Source organism: Zeus faber, assembly GCF_960531495.2.
Source record: "Zeus faber genome assembly, chromosome: 21".
Lineage (NCBI taxonomy): Eukaryota > Metazoa > Chordata > Actinopteri > Zeiformes > Zeidae > Zeus > Zeus faber.
Window position 1 is genome coordinate 14,719,275 of NC_137208.1, and position 23,305 is coordinate 14,742,579.

The 23,305-nt window shown below is 43.1% G+C and overlaps 1 protein-coding gene across 1 annotated transcript in view; it reads left to right on the forward strand.

Moving 5' to 3' along the window:
* Window positions 1-1,529: 1,529 nt before the first annotated feature.
* Window positions 1,530-23,305, forward strand: part of snd1 (staphylococcal nuclease and tudor domain containing 1) — a 209,764-nt gene continuing 187,988 nt past the window's right edge. The window contains exons 1-9 of the mRNA XM_080021993.1: window positions 1,530-1,724; window positions 3,699-3,848; window positions 5,124-5,244; window positions 5,417-5,498; window positions 15,125-15,285; window positions 16,567-16,658; window positions 18,325-18,483; window positions 19,070-19,176; window positions 19,678-19,768. Of these exons, the coding sequence (XP_079878119.1) occupies window positions 1,650-1,724; window positions 3,699-3,848; window positions 5,124-5,244; window positions 5,417-5,498; window positions 15,125-15,285; window positions 16,567-16,658; window positions 18,325-18,483; window positions 19,070-19,176; window positions 19,678-19,768 (1,038 nt within the window). The 5' untranslated portion in view covers window positions 1,530-1,649. The remainder of the gene's footprint in view (window positions 1,725-3,698; window positions 3,849-5,123; window positions 5,245-5,416; window positions 5,499-15,124; window positions 15,286-16,566; window positions 16,659-18,324; window positions 18,484-19,069; window positions 19,177-19,677; window positions 19,769-23,305) is intronic.

Consider the following 23,305-nt stretch of genomic DNA (forward strand, 5'->3'; position numbering starts at 1 on the left):
GGATCCACAATGACGTCGGGATGCGTGTTGAGATTCAAAATAGACGCCAAATAAATCCCCCTCGGCTACACCCTCTTCGCTTTTATTTGCCCTGCAAACAAACAAACAAAAAAGAGTTTGGCCAAGTCAAGCTATAAGTAATAATGGAATCATAAAACCTATAAACAATAAGGAGCCAATTGTACACAGCATGCTCACACGACGTTGTTTAAAAACGTTGTTTTGCAAAAAAAAACTTCAAATCAGTCTTCCATTCTTCTGCATTTTAATCTTTAATTATTCGATTTTGATAGAATTGTAATTTCTGTTGGAACGCCACACCGTTGCAAATGACGATTTGTCCCCAATGCTTTCTGCTTGTGACATGAAGGTTTGATTGATTCAATAAATGACAGGAGAAGAAGCATAGTTGTTATCTGTGGATTTAATCAAAATTTGATTCGGAACTAGTGTGCTGTACACATACACACATACACATATACACATATATTCATTTCTAGCACAGAATTCTATTCAGATCTATTATTTTCTGGTATATTATTAGTCTATTCGTACCATACCCAACTATATGTAAATAGATATATACTGTACAATATCGCTATAAACACATTTACCAGTACGACCATTCGTTGATATATACTATATTATTATAGTATACTTATTCAAATAGTAGTAAAGTAAGTTAAGTAGAAATCCTCCATTTTTTTTAAACTTTTTTTTTTGCACTGTTCTGCCATATGACACCTAAATAAAGTCTTATTCTATTATTTTTCAAATTCTATTTAATGAACTCTGCTCTTGTGTTGTATTTCATTCTGCTGTGCTTTATGCTATTCTGCCTTATTTCTATTCAATTTTTTTTATTCCATTCTATTCTATTTATTTATCTTTTCCGTAGTATTTATGTAGGTTCATCAAGAAAGCAATACAAGGCGGTGTGTGTGTGTGTGTGTGTGTGTGTGTGTGTGTGTGTGTGTGTGTGTGTGTGTGTGTGTGTGTGACACACACACACACACACACACACACACACACACTGTTCATGAATGAATGTCTCCCACTGCTGGGTAATGCTGCGTTCCATTGGTACTGAGGCGGTAATCTCCACTTTCGAGACAACTGGGTTCCATTGAAACTGTTCGAGAACACGTGCGGGTTTCTTTGGCGAAGTGACAAAACATGTCTTTGTTCAACATTAAAAAAAAAACCCCAACTACCGAGTTCGTTTCGATCGGAGTGGGACGTGTTTTCAAACCCCCCAAAAAAAAAATAAAAAATAAAACCCATTTGTTCGAACTCGGTCCGGCGCGATCTGTTACTTTTTTTTTTTTCTCCCGAGTCCGGATGTCTCGCCGGAACGCAGCATAAACACTATGCTGACGTGTCGCGCCGCCTGCACCCGGAAGTCGTCGTCTCAGTCGCTCCCGTCCGCTCCCATGCATTCCTGCCGCCGGACCCGGAAACACGCGCCGCGCGCGGCGTGACGTGTTTCCGGTATAAACGTGCGTGTGGGTCGGCCGCTCAGCCTTTCCGCCTCCCGGCTCTCAGTGGGAACAGTCGCCGTCCCAGTCCCGGCTCTCTCCCTCCGCCTCGACCCGCTCACCGGCACCACCCCGTATCCACGCACCTTCTCCCCCCCCCCCCGCGCGGACATGGCTTCTGTTCCGGCTCAGGCGAACCCCAACCCCGCCGCGGCCGCCGCGCTGCAGCGGGGCATCGTCAAGATGGTAAAGTTCGGGAGACCGGGGACGCGCACATATGGAGGCAGGGCTCCCGCTGACGCGACTCGCAAGTCCCGCTGGCGTCCGGGGGGGAGGGAGGGAGGGGAGGGACGGGGACCCATTCTGCGTTTCGTTGCTAAACGTTGGAGAAATAAGGATTTTAAAAAAAACAAACAAACAAAAAGAAAAATGGTGGATTTGACTTCTCCTCCCCCCCCCCCCCCCCCCCACAGCACGTCGGCTAACACGTCGGCTAGTTGGCTGTCAAGCTGGCTAGCTGTCTAAATCAACACTCACCATTCTGCGTGTCACATAAATCATACGAGTGCAGTGCGGCGAGACGATTAAACTCCAAAAAACAGAGTCGGGCGAATACAAATATAAAAGTTTTTAAACGGGAAACGCCATGTTGCTGCTGGGAAGTGTGGCTCCCAGGTGGTGGTGGTAGTAGTAGTAATAATAATAATAATAATAATAATTAGCCATGATGCAATTAGCGGCGTGGGGGAGTCTCACGCCGGCGCGGTCGAAGTTCACCCCCTTTCGCTTGCCGCTGACCTACCGATCCCGCAGACTTTGACCAGCGTCTGCTGGTCCGGCGTGACCGTGGGATACTGACACGTATCGCTTTCTTGGCCCCGGCGCGTCCCGGTCGTGGCGGCGGCGTACTGTAGTCTGCGCAGCGCGTGTTTTGCTTTCACTTCGTGGGCTAAAGGCTCCAAATGGGACCGCCGCTCGTGATCAGGCGTAGCCGCTGGACAGGTGACCTGTTCTGTCTCACATTTATGGCAGAAATTGCATTTTCCCACCGTTTTGCATATGCCAAAACCAGCCCCCGGGTTGGAAACACATCGAGGGCAATCTACAGAATGTAGAATGTGTGTGGTTAAAAAAAACCAAAACAAAACAAAAAAACATTTTAAAATGAAAAGAAGGAAAAGCGCTCATTTACAGCGCACTACCTGTTAATAAATATGTTGACGTGAACATGATTTAATGATTAACATTGTTTCCCTTACCACCAGCCTCCCACCCATTTATCCAACAATATGAGGAAAACTGCTTGAAGTGATTATTCTAACAGTTCAGCTGGCGAGAGTGAACATATTCTACGCTCTCTGTGGGAATTTCAGTGTTTTGTTCACATGCTATTTAAGGCTCACCTGTTTATTGGAGACCTGGCGCTGACTGTGGCTCAGGGAATGTCGGGAGAACTTCCAGGGGTGGGTTTGGGGATTTCTTTGCCGAGCATTAGCCACGCCATGGTGGAGTTTTACTGGGCCTTTGCCAGCCTTCACTCTGAAATTCTGAAATAAGAGCTCTTTGGCAGTACGTCACCTTATCAAGTCAAGGTGATGAGGACGTCGAGCAAGGGCATGGGGACTGTTTCCGTCACAGGACTCCCGACTTGGAACTGGGCCCTTCTGTAAACAGAGGGCTGGGTAGTGCGTTAAACACAGTCTCTTCGGGTGGAGTCACTCGAGTGGTCTTGACTGTGAAACAGTGGGGACCTGAGAAGACGCATTATCTGTCCCACATCTTAGATCAACAGCCCACGAGAAGCTCCTTGCAGAGACACGAGAGGCTCTGCAGATAAAATGTTTGCTCAGATTTGTGTAAAATGCCGCAGTTGTCAAACCCAGGACTAGGCAACCTTTTTTTTTTTGTTTAGTAACATTATCAAGCTGTGTGATTTTGCCATGCATTTTGGATGCTTATTTTGACAGGCTATACTGACAACATGAAAGCCTTTATACAAACTCTCGTGCTCCACTGACATAAAGTTGAAAATTGCTTCTTTACTTCATAAAGTCTTGACTCATATGACCTTAATTTTTCATGTCTTTGTTCCTTTTAAATTTCAAACACTGCTTACCTTTCTCTTCCGCAGTGCTTATCAATGTGGTGCTGACAACAGTACTAATGCACATGTTGTGCTCAGATTTTGCGAGCGACTGACTATGTGTGACGGTTCAACAGGTCCTGTCAGGCTGTGCCATCATTGTACGAGGTCAACCCCGAGGTGGACCGCCCCCCGAGCGTCAGATCAATCTCAGCAACATTCGGGCCGGGGCGATGGCCCGTCGAGCTGCCCAGAGCCAGCCTGACACCAAGGACACCCCTGATGAGGTGAGTGGCTCTGTTTGAACGGTATAATTTGGATGTGGTTGGGAAAGGTGTTGCCGCTATTTCAGAGTAAAGATTAATGGGCTAAACTTGTCCTTGCCAATTTCTTTATGCAGGCAGAAAAAATATATATTTTGTTTCTTGCAAGTTTGCGTTTTTTTTCCTGTGTCTACTGTGCAAACCCATCATTATCACAGTTAAAAGCAGTATTCCCACAATGGCTTTTTTTGTCGCAAATTTTTCTGAATTTCATGGCCCAAAATTCTTAAAAATAACAGAATTTATGGATTTTAAAAGAAATATACAACATTTCACAGCGATGATTACATTTACCTTTGGAAGCAAACAGTCAGGCCGAACCATTCTCATCACATGCAGTGACGTTTTAACTGGTTCCGGGTGTTTTGTTTACATCCAATGGCGGCAAGAAAAAAAAAAAAAAAAAAAAGGCGGCACTGCAGTTTTTCTAAGGACTTCCTGCTGCTGATTCCAGCTCTGCCATGGAAACACAAAGCGTAAAGTCTGCACGGTAGCAATTGGCCACTTCACTCAAATTGTCAATTACGCAGAAGGCATATTTCACAGTCCATGACGTGATTTTTCACTACCATGAAATTGTTAGCGCCCTACCTAGAGTATGAATGAACCACCTCTGGCCAACACCTCCAATGCAATACAGAGAAACATGGTTAACAACAAGTACAAAGCTTTGTGACATGCCAGTACTTCCACTCTGTGTGACATGCTAGTACTTCTACTCTGTGTGGTAAGTACTGGAGTTTAGTTTCATTTAGGAGGATTTAAATGTATATATCGTTCAAGATTCAAGAGGTTGTCACAAACATATTCAAGAGGTTTATTCGTCACATATACATACCTTCATACATAAATGCAGTGAAATGTCAATGCAGTGAAATGTCATATGTTCATACATGTATAACTATACATACGGTTATACATGTATGCAGTGAAATGTCATGACACCCGGTGATCGACGAGGCGCCCACACAGGTGGCCGCGGGTCTGGTATAATACAACGCAGACAATTAATTATATTATATAATTATAGATCTCAGATTCGTGCTGCCCCTTGCGGCCGCCTACGCGAGCTTCCCTGTAGGTTACACACATTTTAGTATTTTTAGAGCTTATTGTGCATATTCACCGGGTGTCATGACATTTCACTGCATATGTATGACCGTATATATATGTATGTGACAAATAACCCCTTGAATCTTTGTTATATCTTTATATATATTTATTTATTTATTTTTTTAGCCCTGGGCTTTCCAAGCCAGAGAGTTCCTGCGTAAGAAGCTAATCGGCAAAGAGGTTTGCTTCAATGTTGAGATCAAGACCGCTCTGGGCCGAGAGTACGGAATGGTGTACCTAGGCAAGGGTGAGTTTGTATCAGCGTGGCACAGCATGTCAAGACTTGTTATGGCCTTACCCCGGGATTTTGTATAATCATATTTACATTTGTAATTTTGGAAGCTGTGTTGAAATTATCACTATGCTTACTGTTTGGCTTGAGTGAGTTTTTGACACATGTCCCTTCCTTCTCCCCATAGACACAACTGGGGAAAACATTGCTGAGTCTCTAGTGAGCGAAGGCCTGGCCACCGTCCGCAGGGAAGGAATCCGAGGAAACAAGTAAGATTCATACTAGTCTAACCGGCGGCGAAACTGTTGCGCTCAAAAAGTGGTCGACAGGTATGGGTTTTTCAATTGTCGGTGCTGATATTTTTGAGAGCAGGGCGGCCGATGTCATGTTGTCTTTTTTTTTTTTTTTCTTTTCTATTTTTTTTGCATCTGATAAAATACAACAATTTAATGACAACGACAAATTACACAGAAAATTGCATTTATTTAACACTAATGTTGTTGTCTGCATGTCTGCAGATATTTAATTTTTTTTTTTTTTTATTTGTGTTTCATACAAGTAGGAAACACACAAAAACAGATAAAATAAAAACACAGGGAAACCTGCATGGGAACTAGGACTGGGTATTGGTACTCATTCCTTTTTTAGGATATCGACCAAAATAAACCAGTACCAAGTAGTATCGAAACTTCTCCAGTCAAACAATACCTGCATTCAATCTTTTTTTATACCCAGATCTAGGAAAAAAATGACTTTGCATGGTTTTGCTCGCAGCCAATCAATGCAATTGTTTTTTTTTTTATTTAATGTGATGTGAGATTGGCAAACTACCGCAGCAGCTACAAGCAGGCCAATCAATGCAAGTGTTTTTCAATTTAATGCCACATGTGATCACTGGCTCACTACCGCAGCAGCAGCTACAGAAGTCAAGTCAAAGGATAGGTACACACAATTTTTCAAGTCTGTCTTAAAACAGTCAGTTGTTCATATGAACAGTTAGACTGCCCAAAAACTGTACTTCCTTGTGCAGTTTTGTACAGTTATTTAATACATTTTTCAATAATTTAAACACTTTCAAAAATGCACAAGTGTAAAATTCATTTGGATGGGGAGGAGTGGTGGCATTTTACACAACTGAATGCTTCCATTCACTTGATGGATATAGTAAAGGGGGGGGAAAAAGGCTATCGACTGAAGTACTTTATCGTTATCACTTTAAGGGTTTTATTGGTACTTGTATCTTAATTTTTTAAACAATACCCAGGCCTAATGTGAACGCACGCACGGCACACTGCTGTTTGGTGGAGGAAAAAAAAAAACAACAAAAAACTGCCTCTTCTTGGCCGACCAAACTGGTTGCGGAGGCTCAGCTCATTAAAGATGGCAAGTGCAACCACCATAACTACCCGGAGTGAATGGGACGAGTGACCAGAAGCGTGAGTGAGTGTGTGGCTACCGGTATATCGATAGTGCGGAAAATGACTACTGAAACTGTTTTAAAATATTCTGAATCGATATTTAATTAACACTAGTCTGCAGACATATGTGACCCACCGCAGATTTTAGGTACTTTTGTTGCCACTTCTTTTTGTTTCCACGTCATTTGAAAGTGGAGAATCAGGGCTTCAAAACAAGGTGTCACTTGTGCGAATCAGGGCTTCAAAACAAGGTGTCACTTGTGCGAATCAGGGCTTCAAAACAAGGTGTCACTTGTGCGAACCAAGCAAATATTTTTAAAGCTATGGCTTGTTAACGACAAGGGTGCAGCAAACTGTCTTTCACCCTCAAAGTTTTCCGAAGGCTCCGCGTCTTGTTTACGGTAGTGACATCAGCTTTACTGTGTGTGTGTGTGTGTGTGTGTGTGTGTGTGTGTGTGTGTGTGTGTGTGTGTGTGTGTGTGTGTGTGTGTGTGTGTGTGTGTGTGTGTGTGTGTGTGTGTGTGTGTGTGTGTGTGTGTGTGTGTGAGAAACACGTAAGATTTAGAGGTTGAACTCTTATCAAAACGGTACAGACATTGACTTGACTTCACATCACATGGAATATGTAGGAATGATCTTCACCTGGACGCTCACTTTAAAGGAAATGATTGATCGGGTTTGTGCTGTTCAGCGTCTCAGTAAGTGAACTGTGTTTCCCCATGTAATCTAACGGGAATAGTTAACTCCACGGTTTAACATTTATCTACTATTTAGAAATCAAACTCGGCTTTGGAAATACGTTGAGATAAAAGAGAAAAAAAACACAAATTCCGGAAACTGGTTTGGCAGCCCCTGGTCATTTAAGAAATGCGCGACAATGCAGGTTTTGCTGCGGTGGGTCACATATGTTGTTTATCGGCCTTGTGAGCGCCGGCATCGACCAATGCAGATTACCTCAAAATGCCCATGTATTGCCCCGATTAATCGTCCAGCCAATTAATCGGTTAGCCGCTGCCCTCAAAAGACCCCAACCATGTTGCTCCCCACCTGTGATTTAAGGTTCCTTTAGGTTCAGTAAAGGAAATGAAAACGTCAGTGGCCAGGAGAGTTGCCAAGTGGTTGTGGCTTTTGTTGGGTCTTGTCTCTGTAGAGCTTCACCGCTTTGTTCTGATTTCGATGCGTAAAACATTTGCAACGCTGTTTGATTACATGTCAGGTATCCGTGGCCCTGTGCCTCGAACCAGCACTGAAAGGTAGAGCATGGATGGAGTCCTGCACGAGTCTGATTTTCTAGACCCCACCACCACGATGTGCCATACAGTACCCACCCCGCTACCTGCATACATGGCCAATTAGTTCCGAAACCCGTCGCTACCCGCGGCCCAACCCGAAGTCGCATATCCAAGCGCTGTTTAAATAATTTGGTTAGGCTTAATCAAGTACATTTAAAGTGATCATTTTGGATCATTGCATACATGTGAAAGTAAGATGATAGATTTTTTTTAAATAAAGGTTATTCTGGAAATATAATTTACACTTTTTGCTTATTCTCATAATATTGAGCAGCACATCTCCACAGTTAATGTGCCTGTTACACACCTGATTCAAGCGGCTCTCATATTCCAGAGCCGACACAAAAAGCACAGGTAATGTTTTGTCTTGACTAAGGCTGTTGGTAATGCTACCGGTACCGCTGTAATATTTTGCCGTATTTGCTTTTTCGACGACTCCTATTTTATGTTTTCCACTGCCCTTTACTCATGTCGTGTGTTACTTTCAGTAACGGTCACACCTTGTCCTCAGTCCAAGCAAAGACATATCTGGTCTTACTTTTTGCCAATCGCAGAATAGATGGTGTGCTTCCTGTTTACACTGGCACGCGCATGCCCACGTTCTGCCCAGGGCAATGTTAAGTGCAGCTAAGCTGGCGGACACTGTGCCTTTGTCTTTGCACAACGGCATCTCATGTTGGCGGAAGAACATCTCACTGTGTTGGCCATCTAACTGCATTGTGAGACCTACTGGCCTCACCGGGTTTTGTTTACATTTGTTGTTATCAAGGATGCTTAAATAAACCTTTATTCCTTGAGTAATTTGACAGGGCAAAACAATGTCCACTTTGTGTTCTTTATTATTATAACTGGTAATGAGGCCCCTGAAGTAATTAAAGTCAGAACCATGGCTTATCGTAACCAAACTGCTTTGGTTGGTCAGCCACTGTGCGCGAGCACCTACTGTATCCCTTGATGTTGAAGTTGTGGTAGTGATATTTTGAACACAAACACCCAATTTGCTGCAAATGGGTGAGATTCTCAAACCGTGCTCCTCACTTCTGCTGTCTGCAAATCAAGTTCAAGGGATTATTTGTCACATACATATACATACGGTCATACATAAATGCAGTGAACTGTCATAACACCCGGTGATTACGCACTATAAGCTCTAAAAATACTAAGAAATACCAAAATGTGCGTAATCGACACAAGGTGCTTGCGCAGGCAGCCGCAAGGGGAGGCGCCACAATCGCGATTCTGGGTTCTATAATTAAATAATAGAATTAATTGACTTTTGTATTAAATATACATTCAAATCCTCCTAAATGAAACTTACCTGAACTTACGTACCTCCAGCACTTACCCCACAGAGTAGAAGTCCTGGCTATTAAAATTGCCAACCTTGCATCAGTAATAACATGAAAACTTACACGTCCCCGTGCCTCTACGTTTCCTTATGGAACGAAACAAAACACCGTGTGTAACGAGAACATCTCCACCCCAACAGATTGCCCTGGCAAAATGCCTAGGACCGGATCAGGAAAGGTTACTGTTGTGAACAGTAACTGGCTTCTGTGATCAAGCTGAGAGCAAATAGAATTGGTTGTCGCATTCTAGAGCTGCTGTTAAAAATGTGAAAGATGTACGAGGAAGTATCCGCACACCTGTCTAGCCTTTCATCAGGGGAAGAAAAAAACTTTTTTTTTTTTTTTTTTCCCCTCTCAAAATATTGGAAGAACTCTACACTGCTTTGCAAAAACACTACTGTTTTGGGACCAAAACATCTTGTGTGGATTCATACTTTTTTTTAATTTTTATTTTTTTAAGGAATTACAACAGATCTATCTATAATAGTCCTCCAAAAGAAACTAGTAGCCAGTGTTTCTTCACATGAGAGTTCACAGTTAAACTACTATTATGATGCCAGTCTCCTCATATCATACTGTTGACTGGTAAGAAGACGAATGCTGTAGATTCTCTTTGTTTAGTTTAACTTCTCAATGACTCATTAGCTTTGTAGGGGAGTTGAACGTTGCCACTTTTTGCCCCATCCGGTTAGTGTGCAAAGCTCCATAGTATTAGCTGGTGTGTGTGTGTGTGTGTGATCGCTGATATAATCTCCTTTAATATACAGCGGCACCATGATCCAAAATCGTTAGGGAGCTGCAAATAAAAACACACCTGGTACTATGTAGAGAACTGAGAAGGGCCATTATCTCCCAGATGGTGGCAGTGTTGCCCCTCGAAAGCCTTTCCCTACCACATAACCCACATACACTAATAGCCCCAGAACACACTTGCCCATCTAGCACCATATGATGGACGGTATTCCTCCCAGTGGCAGTATTTGCACATTACACACATTAGAGGTGATTTGACTCAAGCTGTTCAATTTGAATCTTCCAACAAGAACAGAGATAATCTGAATATTTTGCTGCTAATGTTCCATTTTGACTATTATGTGCAATGGTCTGAAACAGCCACTGATGTAAATGATACTTTAAGGGTATGCGGGCATCATTTGGCGCAAGGCTAGAGCCATTACTTGTTGAGGAGTCTGGGCTGTAATTTTTTTCCTCTATGCATTGCCCCCGATATCCATTAGTCACTTTGCTTGGCTACATTGATCACACCATAACCATAGGGTGATGATGATTATGGGGGCTTTAACGGTAATGATCGCTTCGGACTTTGCAGATGAACATGCATTCAGAAGTCAACAGTGGCTTGGGAAATGGGCCAGCCGATTCACGCTGCCTGACTCTGTGGCTTGCTGCCTGTTCTCAGTGGCACATCGGAGGAGGCCCGGCGCTCGCTCATTTGCCACAGCATTATTATTACTTTGGTCGAAAAATATATACTTTTATTTTCATTCATATTTTCATTTCATTTTCTTTGTAGTTTTTTTTTTCCTTCAGTTTGGAACAAATATCTGCTGTATATATTATTTACTTTATGAATGGTAAAATAAATCCAGATCAGATTGCATCAGAACATAGGAATATGAAATAAGTGGTTATATTTTGAAATTATTTTGCTTTCATCTGAAATCACAAGAGGTAAAATTTAACAAAATGCCTTTCATGTTGGGCTTGGATTTTGTCCACTGCAGATTCATCCGTAGTTCTAGTGGGGCTTCAAATGATCTATGTAATCGCTCCTCACTTTCATCCATCCAGCCCACCGTAGCCTGCTGTCATTACTTCTTGTGATCTCTTTATTCCTCTCCTCTTACTCTCATTCTGTCAGTCACTGGTTTATCTAAAAAAATGGCCCTGCCACCCACAAGGACGGCCACACCCAGTACCCTGACTGGCCCTGCCTGCAGCAAATCACAACACACCCTTCTCAATACATTTTAATTACATGTTGGGGCAGGTGGGTGTGGTGCACTTGGTTTACAAAAAACATCCACTTACCATGGTGAATAGAGAACAACTCTATGAACATGGGTGCCAACTGCAGTGCAACCCTCTGGCCCGGTGCAGTACTTGGCAGAGTTGGAGGTGACTCTACCCTCCAGGAAAGGCCCTCCGGTCAAACACATAGCAGAGCATGGCTCCCCAGCCTTTTTTCACTGGGACAAAACTAACGCCAGTTGACAGCTCAGTAGAAAACTATGGGTTTGCACCAGGGAGACGCATGTATAACGAAGCTGTGTGTGTATATAGTATGTAGATAGAGGATGGACTAGTCCGCATCATGCTAAAACACAAAGGGACTGAAAAGGTTAAGCTTCTATTTAGCTTCTCAGCATTTGCCTGCGGTGATTTGTGCTGTTGTATAGTATAACTCCCCCCTCCACTTTGCAGTTCACTACAGCCGCTGTTAGTGCTTAGTTTAAAGAAGCTTAAACACAATTGCCCTCAGACAGCTTAACACTTTGTACCATAGTTTCTATTTTCTTGCCCAGTAAGCAAGAATCCCTTTCTGTTTCAATTTAGGATTTGTGGCTAAATCGGTAGGAAGGCAGAAGAGAAGTTTTGTGTTGGGCAGCAGTCCAAAAGACCAATTAAGAACACACTTTTAAGATCTTGGGTTTATGTGTGTACGTGTGTGTGGCATTTCAATTGAGACCCACTTTGTTGCCTTTTATAAACCAAGCATATTTATTTTTTTATTTTTTTCTTCCACACTTCATTTGGTTGCTTTTTGATTCCCACAAGGCCCGACGATGGCCACAGAACGTTTTCAATTGATTTAGCCAATATTTGAAGTTCTGAATAATTAATTAATTAATAATTAAAATTTCACATGCCCTTTATCAAAGCATTAATTCATTCTTAGCGTATGGGCATGGAATTAATTATGGCGTTGGTTGCCAGCTGCATGGTTGTTTTATTTGAAGGAGCCTGTCAGAAAACGGGGTTATCTCCTCAAAAATGCTTGGATATCAAATTTGCATAATAAGCAGTAACAATGTTATCAGCTTTCACAGGGAGCACAGCGACAAGGCGGGAACTTCTGTGTGTGCAGGGCTTGTTTCAACAAATTTCAAACTCCACTGATGTAATCCATACTGAACTCTCAAAGAAACACTTCCAGCAATCAATGAAATCAAATTTTGGCGATACCTGTGAAACGCTTGTCATATTGCCCACACAGAGATTGGCCAATAGCGCTTTATCACTACTGAAACAGAAACCGAAACCTTATCAAGACCAATTCAACACTTTGTACATGTACAGTAGAGTTTATTGACAAAGTTGAATTCTACTCAACTGAACGGACTTGGAACATTAACTTGGGATAATTATTGACCAATTGACAATTTATTATTCCCAATTAGTCATAATATTCTTCAAAGTGATTTTTATTTATTTATTTTATTTACTATTTTATCATAATTTTTTTTAGACCGTTTGGTAATGGCTCTCTGTAATAGATTTTTTCGTATTGCGGATGCTTTCTGACACGTATCGTATTTATGACTGGAATTTAACTTCTATCCTATAATATCTAACTCCAATAATTTACTGTAGCTCTCAGTAACTCATGCAGCCATTTATTCTATGAGGAATAATTAAAGTGTTTTACATGAAATTCCCTTCCCGGTCACCAGGCAGTTACTGTTTTTTGGCACATTTTTCCTAATGACACCCATGAGAAAAGTCTGTGAGAAACCCATAAACAAACCAAGGCCAGATCAGAAGCGTTGTAGTGGAACAGCCGACCGTGCAACAGCTAAAACAGGGTGTGACTCCCAAAATACTTTTTTTCATTATTTTTACAAGACTTGTTAGATGGGGTGTTATCCTAGAGGACCTGGTGGGAAATTAATTGAGGGACTTGTATCCAGGCAAAGCTTGCTGCCTGATCATTTCTAGAGCTTTTTTAGAACGGGAAAAAGTGAAATGAAACTATATTCTGACAGGTCCTTCTCACAGGTGCTCTGTGCTTACATTGGTACTGTGAGCTGCTCCTTGATATTGGGGTGGTGAAATAGTTTCATTGTGTTTCATTTTTATTTATTTATTATTATTTTTTTTTACAAAAACATGTTGCAAACATTAGTTTAATTAAAAAAAAAAAAAAAAAAAAAAAAAAAAAAGAAATGGTAAACATTGCTTCAGTTATTTTATATCTATATAAGGCAGCAAGTGAACAGTTAGTTATTGGAGTTGATGTATTGGAAGCAGGAAAAATGGGCAAGCCTAAGGATCTGAGCCACTTTGACAAGGGCCAAATTGTGATGGCTGGATGACTGGATCAGAGCATCTTCAAAACAACAGGTCGTGTGGGGTGTTCCCGGTATGCAGTGGTTAGTACCTACCAAAAGTGGTCCAAGGAAGGACAACCAATGAGCCTTCAACAGGGTCATGGGCACCCATGGGCTCACTGATGTGCGTGGGGAGCGCGCCTGTCAAGTCTGGCCCGACCCCACAGAAGAGCTGCTGTGGCACAAATTGCTGAAAAAGTTAATACTGCTATGATAGAAAGGCTTCAGAACACACAGTGCATCACAGCTTGCTGCGTATTGGGATGCGTAGCTGCTAGGGCTGTACACAACTAAGCTGTTTGTCAGTTGAATCGGGTTCAGCTGTCCAATGCGAGTATTTGACTATTCAGTGGGAGTGGGTGGCCACGGAGGAATGGGCCACGGGGGTTTAGTACCGGCCCGGTATTAAATGGACCCCGGGGATACATTTTTGAAGACAGTAGTATCGATAATCGCCGATGTTTCCGGTACTATTAAAGATATTGAAGACATTAATTCATTTTCTATTTTAAGGCTATATGCTGTCACCAGTTAATCTTATTAACTTGCAATAAGATTAAGATTCATCTCAGAAGAATTTTTTCTCTTATCAGAAGAGAAATCTCTTCTCCACCATCGCCGGAATGCACGTGGGGGCGAGGCCGGCTCCCTCCGCCTGTCTCTCACACACGCACGAGGAGACGAGGGCGCTGATTGCTCTCTGATCGTCCGCTCTCCATGCATAATGCTCAGAAAATAAAGCGATGTTAATTCTACTCTTAATTTGTTTTTGTTTTTCTCTTAAAAAAAAAAAAAAAAAGATGATAGTATCGTTAAAGTACTGGATAGATCAGTAATCGTACCATTAAAATCTTAATGATCTCGTCTCAATCCTCCATGCCCCTACGTTATTTGCATGGCAATCAGAGAGCTGTGTTTGTCCGTCTCTGGACAGAGATGATTAACACATATAAAAATATATTCATGATTCCCCTTATTTATTATTCCTCGTTGAAATGTTATCCCAGTGCATTTTTGTAATTTTCTATCTGTTATTTTAATGCACATTGACTGACAAAAACAAAACGCAAAAAAAATACGAGGCCTCGACTTGAAGAATCTCAGCTGACTGACGGGTTTCACGCTGATTGGACTTGTCAACTTTCAGTGGGCGCCCCCAGTAGTTGCAGACTGGTCAGCGTCCAGACTGGTCAGTGTCCATGCTGACCCCTGTCCATCACTGAAAGCACTGACAATGGGCACCTGAGCGTCACCACTGGGAGGGAGCTACACAATATTTGTTATTAGTGGTGGTTTTAATGTTGTGGCTGATTGGTGTATATTTTCTAATAGTTAAAATGAACAATTATCCATTTTTTTTTAACAATTGAAAAATATATGTATTTTTGTGTTGACCCAATAACAATTTATTATTATTTTTTTTTCACATCATTTGTGCCCGTTTACCAGAGCATTCTGTCATTCTTGTCTGTCTGTCTGTGCAGTCCCGAGCAGGCCAGGCTCTGTGAGATGGAGGACCAGTCCAAATCCTCCAAGAAGGGCATGTGGAGCGAGGGCGGTGGGACGCTCACCATCCGCGACATGAAGTACACCATCGAGAACCCCCGGCACTTTGTGGACTCGATGCACCAAAAACCTGTCAACGGTAAATGCACACAGAGCACGTGCATGGAGTAGATTACTTTCAGGAGGCACGAAGGGAATGACACGTTTTTCCTTTTTTAAGCCTCCCGTCCACACCAAAAATAAAGCTATTGCGGCATTAGATGTTTTCCTCTGCGTATCTATTATATGGCTTGTAATGTCTGCCTGGAGGAACAGAACATTCCCACAACTTATTCTCCATCCGACCCGAGACGGCCAGCTGTGGCTCATTCCCGCACCTTTTTGCTTAACTGAACAGGGACCATGAACTGTGGGAATCGTATTCTTTTTTTTATTTCTCGTCGTACCGTTCCCAGGAGATTAGGGTTGTTTGGAAATGTGCGGTGGTAATCCAGCCGAAGCGCCTTAAATGTGCTGTGCGTTGAGTTGCCATAGTGCGAAATGGAAATGGCAATTATCCTCTTTCCTGTTTTCCCACCTCATCCTCTTACTGTAGACACAAAGAACCACCCAGTCAGATCTTTAAGCGCACGCACACACACACCAAATGCACAGACATTCAATCTAAAACACAATTTTGCTTTGGAATGTGTTTCATGTAGCCAGTTGAGTTTCTCTCATTTTCAGACGGACATTTAGAGGTCAGAGGCGGCGACAGAGAGAGATGAAAGTTTGCGAGATAAAATTGTGAGGCATTACCTCGACAGCTTTTCAAATAAATGGAAGCCGCCGCCGGGCTGTTAGTTTGCATGCGGGGTCGACATGGTGAGCGGCGATGGGCTGTGTTTATGGGAACCCATTTCGTTCCTTAAAAAGATAAACCCACAGTTTGTTTTCAACACTGTCCTCTTTTGATTATGAATGGTTCCCTCAGGATCTCACCTCGTGAATTGCACTTTAGTGTCTATTAAGGCATATAACATCCACTCGAGGGTTAACCGCAAAGCATCGGCATAGACATTGACCCGCTGCAGCTTGAAGCTGGTCCTACAGAAAGCCGTGCGTGTTCTGTTATTTTCCAAGGTTAAGTAAAGGTCACCTGATTCGTAAAAGGTTTGATTCAGGTCCCAGCCAAATTTCAGTCATCAGCATAGATCGAGAAAAATGTGAGGCCACGTTAGTCCACGTGGAGATACTTGTCCCATTCTTTTGTTGTTTGGCACGAGGAAGTTTTAGTCGAGTTGACTCAAGATTGAGTACTGTTCCACTGCCTGTAACAATTTTGCCTGTCATTCTGGAATGATGGCAGTCTAAATGGATTGTCACCGTAGTTAAACTTCTCTTTAATTTCCGCTCCCTAACCCCCTCCCTCCATTCACAGCCATCATTGAGCATGTCCGTGACGGCAGCGTGGTGCGCGCCCTGCTCCTCCCCGACTACTACCTGGTCACTGTGATGTTGTCTGGGGTCAAGGTAAACCCTCCCACTCACAGAACAACCTTTTTTCCTCCTTGCTTATTGAAATGGTAAACAATTGATATTCGTATTGCTCTGAATATTTACATTGTGTACGGTACCGGTGTGACTAGCCAAAGCTTTCTCTTCAAAAACAAACAGCAGCGGTGGGATGTCTGTTAAGATCTGCAGGAATTGAGGGCGTGCACAATGGTTTCGCCCAGGGCTGTTCATCTGCATTCTTGTTGGGAGTCCCATTTTTAGCTTGCTTCCGGCTTAGAGGCCTAGCAATTTCAACAAGCAATTTTCTTTGTTTGAGTGCGTAAGCTACACTTAAAAAGCAAGAAACAATGCCATACCACCATCACATCCGTTGTTGCATGCTATTATCTATAGAAATTTATGGCAGAGCTTAAGATGAGCTAATACATTTTAGATAATATTGTTAAATGCACACTGCTTATCCATGGTCGTGTGGTTGTTTGTACTTTAAACAGTACAGGTGTTTTTAATATTAAAGTACCAGTAACTACAGTTCATGGGGAACCTGTAATCTTATTCAAAGGTCATTAATGTGGGGCCACATTTGGTCTGGTTTAGGGGATGGACTGACTATATGGCAAGAGCTGGTTGTTGGCTCATTTTTTCAACACTTTTCTCTGCTTTAAAGGAGAGCTTGAAGGTGGAATTATTTATACGAGTATGAGAACTGCAAGTCAGTCAAAGTAAAGTCAAATTAATTGGGGAAAAAAACAACAACTGAACAGTCAATTTAAGTTTGGCGAATAATAAACTTGAATCCATGCAACAAACCCAGACAAACAAATATATCAGCAGGAATGCCAAAAAATACACAGAACAGACAATTTAAGAGGATATAATATAGTTGCCAATGTAATAAATACGTCCATATTATTCTTTGAACAGTGCTGTTTGCCTCATGTTACCACGGAATTTTCTTTCTGTCCCATCTCCTTGTTTGGGTAAAAAAAACCCCAATACTTTCAAAAAGTTGATATTTCAATTATAACTGCTCATTTTTCTTGCTCCTGCAAGAAGTGTATTTGTTCTAGCCTTGTATCCCCTCCGATATGTTTCTCACCATCCATCTTTTTCACCTACCCTGGCGTTGCCAATGAGGCCACTCAAGATAACTAATCTTTTTCATCTATTACTTGAAGATATTACATCCATTTGAAGCTGTTTTCTTTGTCTTGTCTGCTTTTTAACGGCTTATCTACAGCGAGACTCCTGTTTAGATCTGTCTGGCGTTTCGTCTCACTTGTTTACAAGAAAATATGTAGCGAGGAGATGATATTGGTTCATAGAGGATCGCAGAAGCGCATAGGGAGAACAGATGTTATCAAACCGCTTTACAAGATTCTCAAATAACACCTCTGGTTCCCGCCCGAGTCTGATCTGCTGCAAATTCCAGTCGTTCACCTTCCTTCTTTGTTCCCGCCGTGGAATCAAATGCACCAAAACGGTCCATCTGATCTACAAGATATACTACAAGCTGTGTGTGTGCGTCCGTGTGTGTGCGTCCGTGTGTGTGTGTGTGTGTGTGCACGTCCGTGTGTGTGCCCGTCCGTGTGTGTGCCCGTCCGTTTGTGTGCGCGTCCGTGTGTGTGCGCGTCCGTGTGTCCGTGTCCTGATTTTGTTTTTATTTCTTTCTCGTTTCCAGTGCCCATCATTTAAGCGCGAGGCCGATGGCACGGAAACCCCGGAGGCATTTGCGGCGGAGGCAAAATTCTTCACAGAATCCCGTCTTCTGCAGAGAGACGTCCAGATCATCCTGGAGAGCTGCCCCAACCAGATCATACTGGGAACCATCCTGCACCCGGTTAGGCACTAAGCTGCGACGACGCTTTGTGATGGATTCAACATCTGTACTAGAGCCCGACCGATATATCTGTTTGGCAGAAATAGTTATTATTTGACTTTTTTGGTCGGCATTTAGGCAGCCGATGTGTCCAGATTTTAAATAATTTAAAAATAATAATTGAATAAATTAAAAAGAATAATTAGAATAACAAACAATAAAGAACTCGGAAACTAATTTGTTTTGGAAGTGATGATGTGTTCCCTTGGAACTTGAAAAAAAAGATCTATAATTTGTTATCCTTTACAATTCCTATCTATCAAAAAATTATTTTTTTTAAATTTTGCACTTTTCGATAAAGTATCAGTAAAAATATCTGTAATCCGTGGGCTAGCACTCTCCAAAATTGGGATCGGCATCAGACCCAAAAATATGGCATCGGTTGGGCTTTACTCTGTACACACGCACACAACAGTTTGAGCTCTTGCGAGTATAAATTGTCACTATGAGCTGTAATTTGTATTTCTGGCAGGTGCCGTTGTTATTGTGGGTGCCTCAACGTTTTGCCTGTGAAGCGTGACCTGTCACTGTTTCTCCTGTCTTCCAGAATGGCAATATCACTGAGCTGCTGCTAAAAGAGGGCTTTGCCCGCTGTGTGGACTGGTCCATGGCAGTCTACACCCAGGGAGCTGAGAAACTCAGAGCGGCTGAACGGTATGCCTGTGGCCGATGCCCAGAGTGCCGCTTTTTGGCATTGGCATTTACACAGAAATGATCCCCTCCCTGCACCTGTCTGGCTTGCCTGTAAAAGGCTGAAAATGAATTGGACCACGTTTTCGAGGTTTCCTGCAACACAGTTGAAAAATCCCTTCGATAAAATGTTGTTTTTCAGTCAAAACAACACAAATTATTGTGCATTTCTGGTCATTTTAGAACCATTGTAATTTGATACGATGCTCCATCAAACAGGCAGGCAGCATAGACAAAATAACAATACATTTTATAATATGTCGCTAATAAATCAATAATACATTTTATTGTCACACCTTTCATACTTTAAATGGGGCTAAAAGTGCTACAGTAACTGTTATATACTGTATTTGGCTCTTATCAGACAGATCTTGCACTTTTGAACCAGTAGTTTGTTTAATACTCCTTTATTTACAAGCTATTTGTTCCGAACTATCATGACTCCATCATCCGTCTTTTTTTCAGATCTGCTAAAGAGCGCAAGGTTCGCATCTGGAAGGACTACGTTGCACCCACAGCCAACCTAGACCAGAAGGACAGACAGTTTGTTGCCAAGGTAAAACCCTGTGTAGCCTGTTTGAAAGCGGTGCACCCTGCACCCTCTGCACATAAGCTTGCTACTAACTATCTTTTCACTTTCATAATCCTCTTTTCGGAAATTATTTCCAAACTTTTAAGGACATGGATTAAAAAATGAGAAAAATGTCAGTATGACATGCCGACTTAACCTGTCCCACCAATTTCATTTTTTTGTTTTGTTTTTGCCTCAGAGCTGCAGCAATAGGTGAAAGCACTTTTAGCCGTCTAATGAAATATTTCCTCACATTTGCAACTCCCCCTTCCCAAAAAATAGCCCACTGGCACTAAACGTACAGAGATGGCCGCTTAGCTGCAACCTTGAAGCACTCCCAAGTCAAATTAGGGCCAAACCGCTGGCGTATGCTCTAACAGTGGCCCAGAACGACCCCTAAAAGACTTGACTAAGAGCAGATATTAGCTTTGGAGGTTATTGGCCAGGGCCTGCAGGGAGGAAATTAGTGTCCTTAATATCGAGAACAAGGGAATGCTCCCCCCTCCTCACCGTCCCAGCCCCTGCCCTTGTCAGCACCTATTATTGAATTGGAATGTGATGGGTCCCCGCAATAGTTTTCAGAAATAAAGACTAACTTTGTTGAGCTTGTGGCATTGCACATTTATAAGTCATGGCGTTCTCGGGTGGTAAAATGGCACCGGCCTGAAAATCTAGGCTTTTATTTTTGTTGTTCTTAAACTGTGCATTGTGAAATGGAGTTGCCATGCTCTCTTCAGGAGATATATTTTTCCTAAGGAACAAAAAGAAACAAAAAAACGTCAATACCCTCAAAGTTTGTCTTTTATCCGCCCTCCTCTCTCAAACCTGGCAGACCTTGAACTTTTAAGACCCTAAAAAAAATTGCAAGGATTGCCTGTGGGTTACATAAAAGGTGTTGCTTTTGCAATCTGCTTACAGAACGAGTTTGAGAAGCTGCAAGCGCATAAAAAAGCTAAAAGGAGGGGGACGGAGCGATGTGAATGTGTATTTTTCCCTGAGTCAGGGGGAAGAGGCTAGAGAAAGGATAAAACATTTATATTATCAGTGTTGGCCACTCTCAGATCTCCCTTAGCCCCTACCCCGCCCCACACTGAAAACCAGATGGGATGAGAGTGGAGGCAGGGGGCAAGACGAGGATCAGGGCTTGTGGTGGTGGTGGTAGGAGGGGACAGGGTTGTAAAGAGGGCAAAGGAAAGTGAGGGACGGGGGGACAACAGAAGTAGTGGATTGCAGTGGTTTTTGTGTGCGGGCGCATAGCGGAGGTTGTACTTTTCAGAGGGCTACGATGATTCAAGGGGGTGTGTGTGTGTGTGTGTGTGTGTGTGTGTGTGTGTGTGTGTGTGTGTGTGTGTGTGTGTGTGTGTGTGTGTGTGTGTGTGTGTGTGTGTGTGTGTGTGTGTGTGTGTGTGTGTGTGTGTGATTAGTAAATAAATAAAATTGTTCTTCCATGGGAATGTTTTTTATATCCAGTGTATCGCGGTGGTTGGAGATCACGGCCGATGAATTTTGACAGACATAGCGATAGAAAATGAAATATATGCTAAAATGTGCGTAATCACACGGTGCATTCGCGCAAGCGACCACAAGGGGTGGCGCTAAGCAGCACTTCCGGTTCTGAGGGGAACAGAGGACGTAAAGTCTTTAAAAACCCCCCCCCCAAAAAAAAAAAAACTCAAATGTCGATCCACATGTCATGACCTGGCCACCACCCTTCGCCCTCGCCCATGCCACATTCTTCTTCTGATCTCAGCAGGACATCCCCCTTCTTCTGCTCGGGTCACACTGCCGGCTACGGGGCTGCAGCGTGAAGCCGAGCAGCTCTCGTCTCATCGGCATACGGTCACACCACCGGCGACGGGGCTTCTGTGCACCTGCCGTTTGTGGCCGTGTCAGCTCAAAATCGACCGCCTGCTATGGGCGCACCAAACAATTCAAACCTTTTTTTCCTTTACCATATATAACATACATTATATGGATATGTAGGGCCGTGTGGAAAAATGGCGACGCTGTTTACTTGGCAAAATAAAGTCAAATTCTGCTCAACTTTGCTTGTCGCTGGTCTTCGCGCCGCCCCTTGCCCTGTCCTTGCAGCGCAAGGAGGCCGGCGCATGTGACCGTACCTTTCCTCCCATTCCCTCCTGCCGCCCTTCCCAAACAAGGCGCAGAGAGAATCATGTCGCTCCCAGCTATTGTTACCTTTAGTCAGTTTGTTTTTTGGACTAGTGAGATGACGTGCCTTGGGCATAAACCCTTCCTTCCCAAACTCGATGTCTGAACGCCCCATTACATTAAGGATTGATTCATAAGTGTCTCTTGTGCGGTTGTGTTTTGGGACTGGCTGAATCTCAGATTGGCTTTATATTCGAGTTTGGGTGGGGGGCGGGGGGTCGGCGACGAATCTCAGATCATGTACCCTTTTCTCATTTAACTCTTAATTCTGCCAGCCACACAATCCAAATGCTGCTTAACAGTCCTGGTTGTATACAGAGGATGTAATGAATGACCTTGTTCAGTAACAACAGTAATCTTTCTTCTGTCTTTGCATATAATGGGTGAATTGGCATCACCCCTTCTGTAACATGTTTTTTTTCCCCAACGCTAAACTATGATATTAAAGGACAATTACTTTTTTCCAACCTGGAGCTCAGCTTTACCACACTTGTATTCTTCGACTAAAATCTTAAATAAATGCTTTTTGGTACAGCCTGAATTTTCAATCCTGATTAGACAGTCTGAGGTCAAATCCACCCCTCATCTGGCTGCAGTCCATGGATCTCCATGACAATTGTCAGTTCTCTGACACCGCACCCCTTAGGGGCCTCCCTCACTCTGAGATCTGTCCAGTTGTCCCGTCATCATCACACACCCCTCAGCTCTCCTCCAATCTGCTTTCCACCCTTTATTATTACCTGAGTGACGGGAAGAGTGCAGAGGTAGAGCAGTCCCAATTCCCATGTGTCCGTCCTGCTGACTCATGCACTTGTTTTCCCTCTTGCGCTCATCTCCCCTGGATTTGGGTCATGTCGCAACAGTCCTCCCCTTCCCTTTCTCCCTTCACTTCCCTCTGCTCCGCCCTTCCCCTCGGTGACCATTGACCCGCTGAGGCGATGGATAAAAGGTGACGTGGTGTGAAACCTCTTTGCCAACTCCTCGCTGCTGCCTTGTCATCACCCGAGGTAGAAGTACAAGTGACGGCACTGCGGTCATCTCAAAGACTTAAGTGCATTAAGGCCTACCTGTATCCACACCGACTTTAGCAGCTAAAATAAAAAAACAGTACTCCAGCACACGGACGCAGCCGTCCTCGATTTCCATTTGATGGATTATGCGTCGCCCAAGTGCAAAATCGACAATGCAATATGTTGTCTGGAATCAGTGTGCTGTAGTGCTTCCTTCTCTGGATTTTACGTAAAGTCGCCCTTTAGGCCTAAATTGATTGTCTGCTCTGACGGTAGGGAATTGGTCCTCAACATGGGTTCCAAGGACCTCCAGTAGCCCTTCAAGAGGTTCCATCAAGAGGTT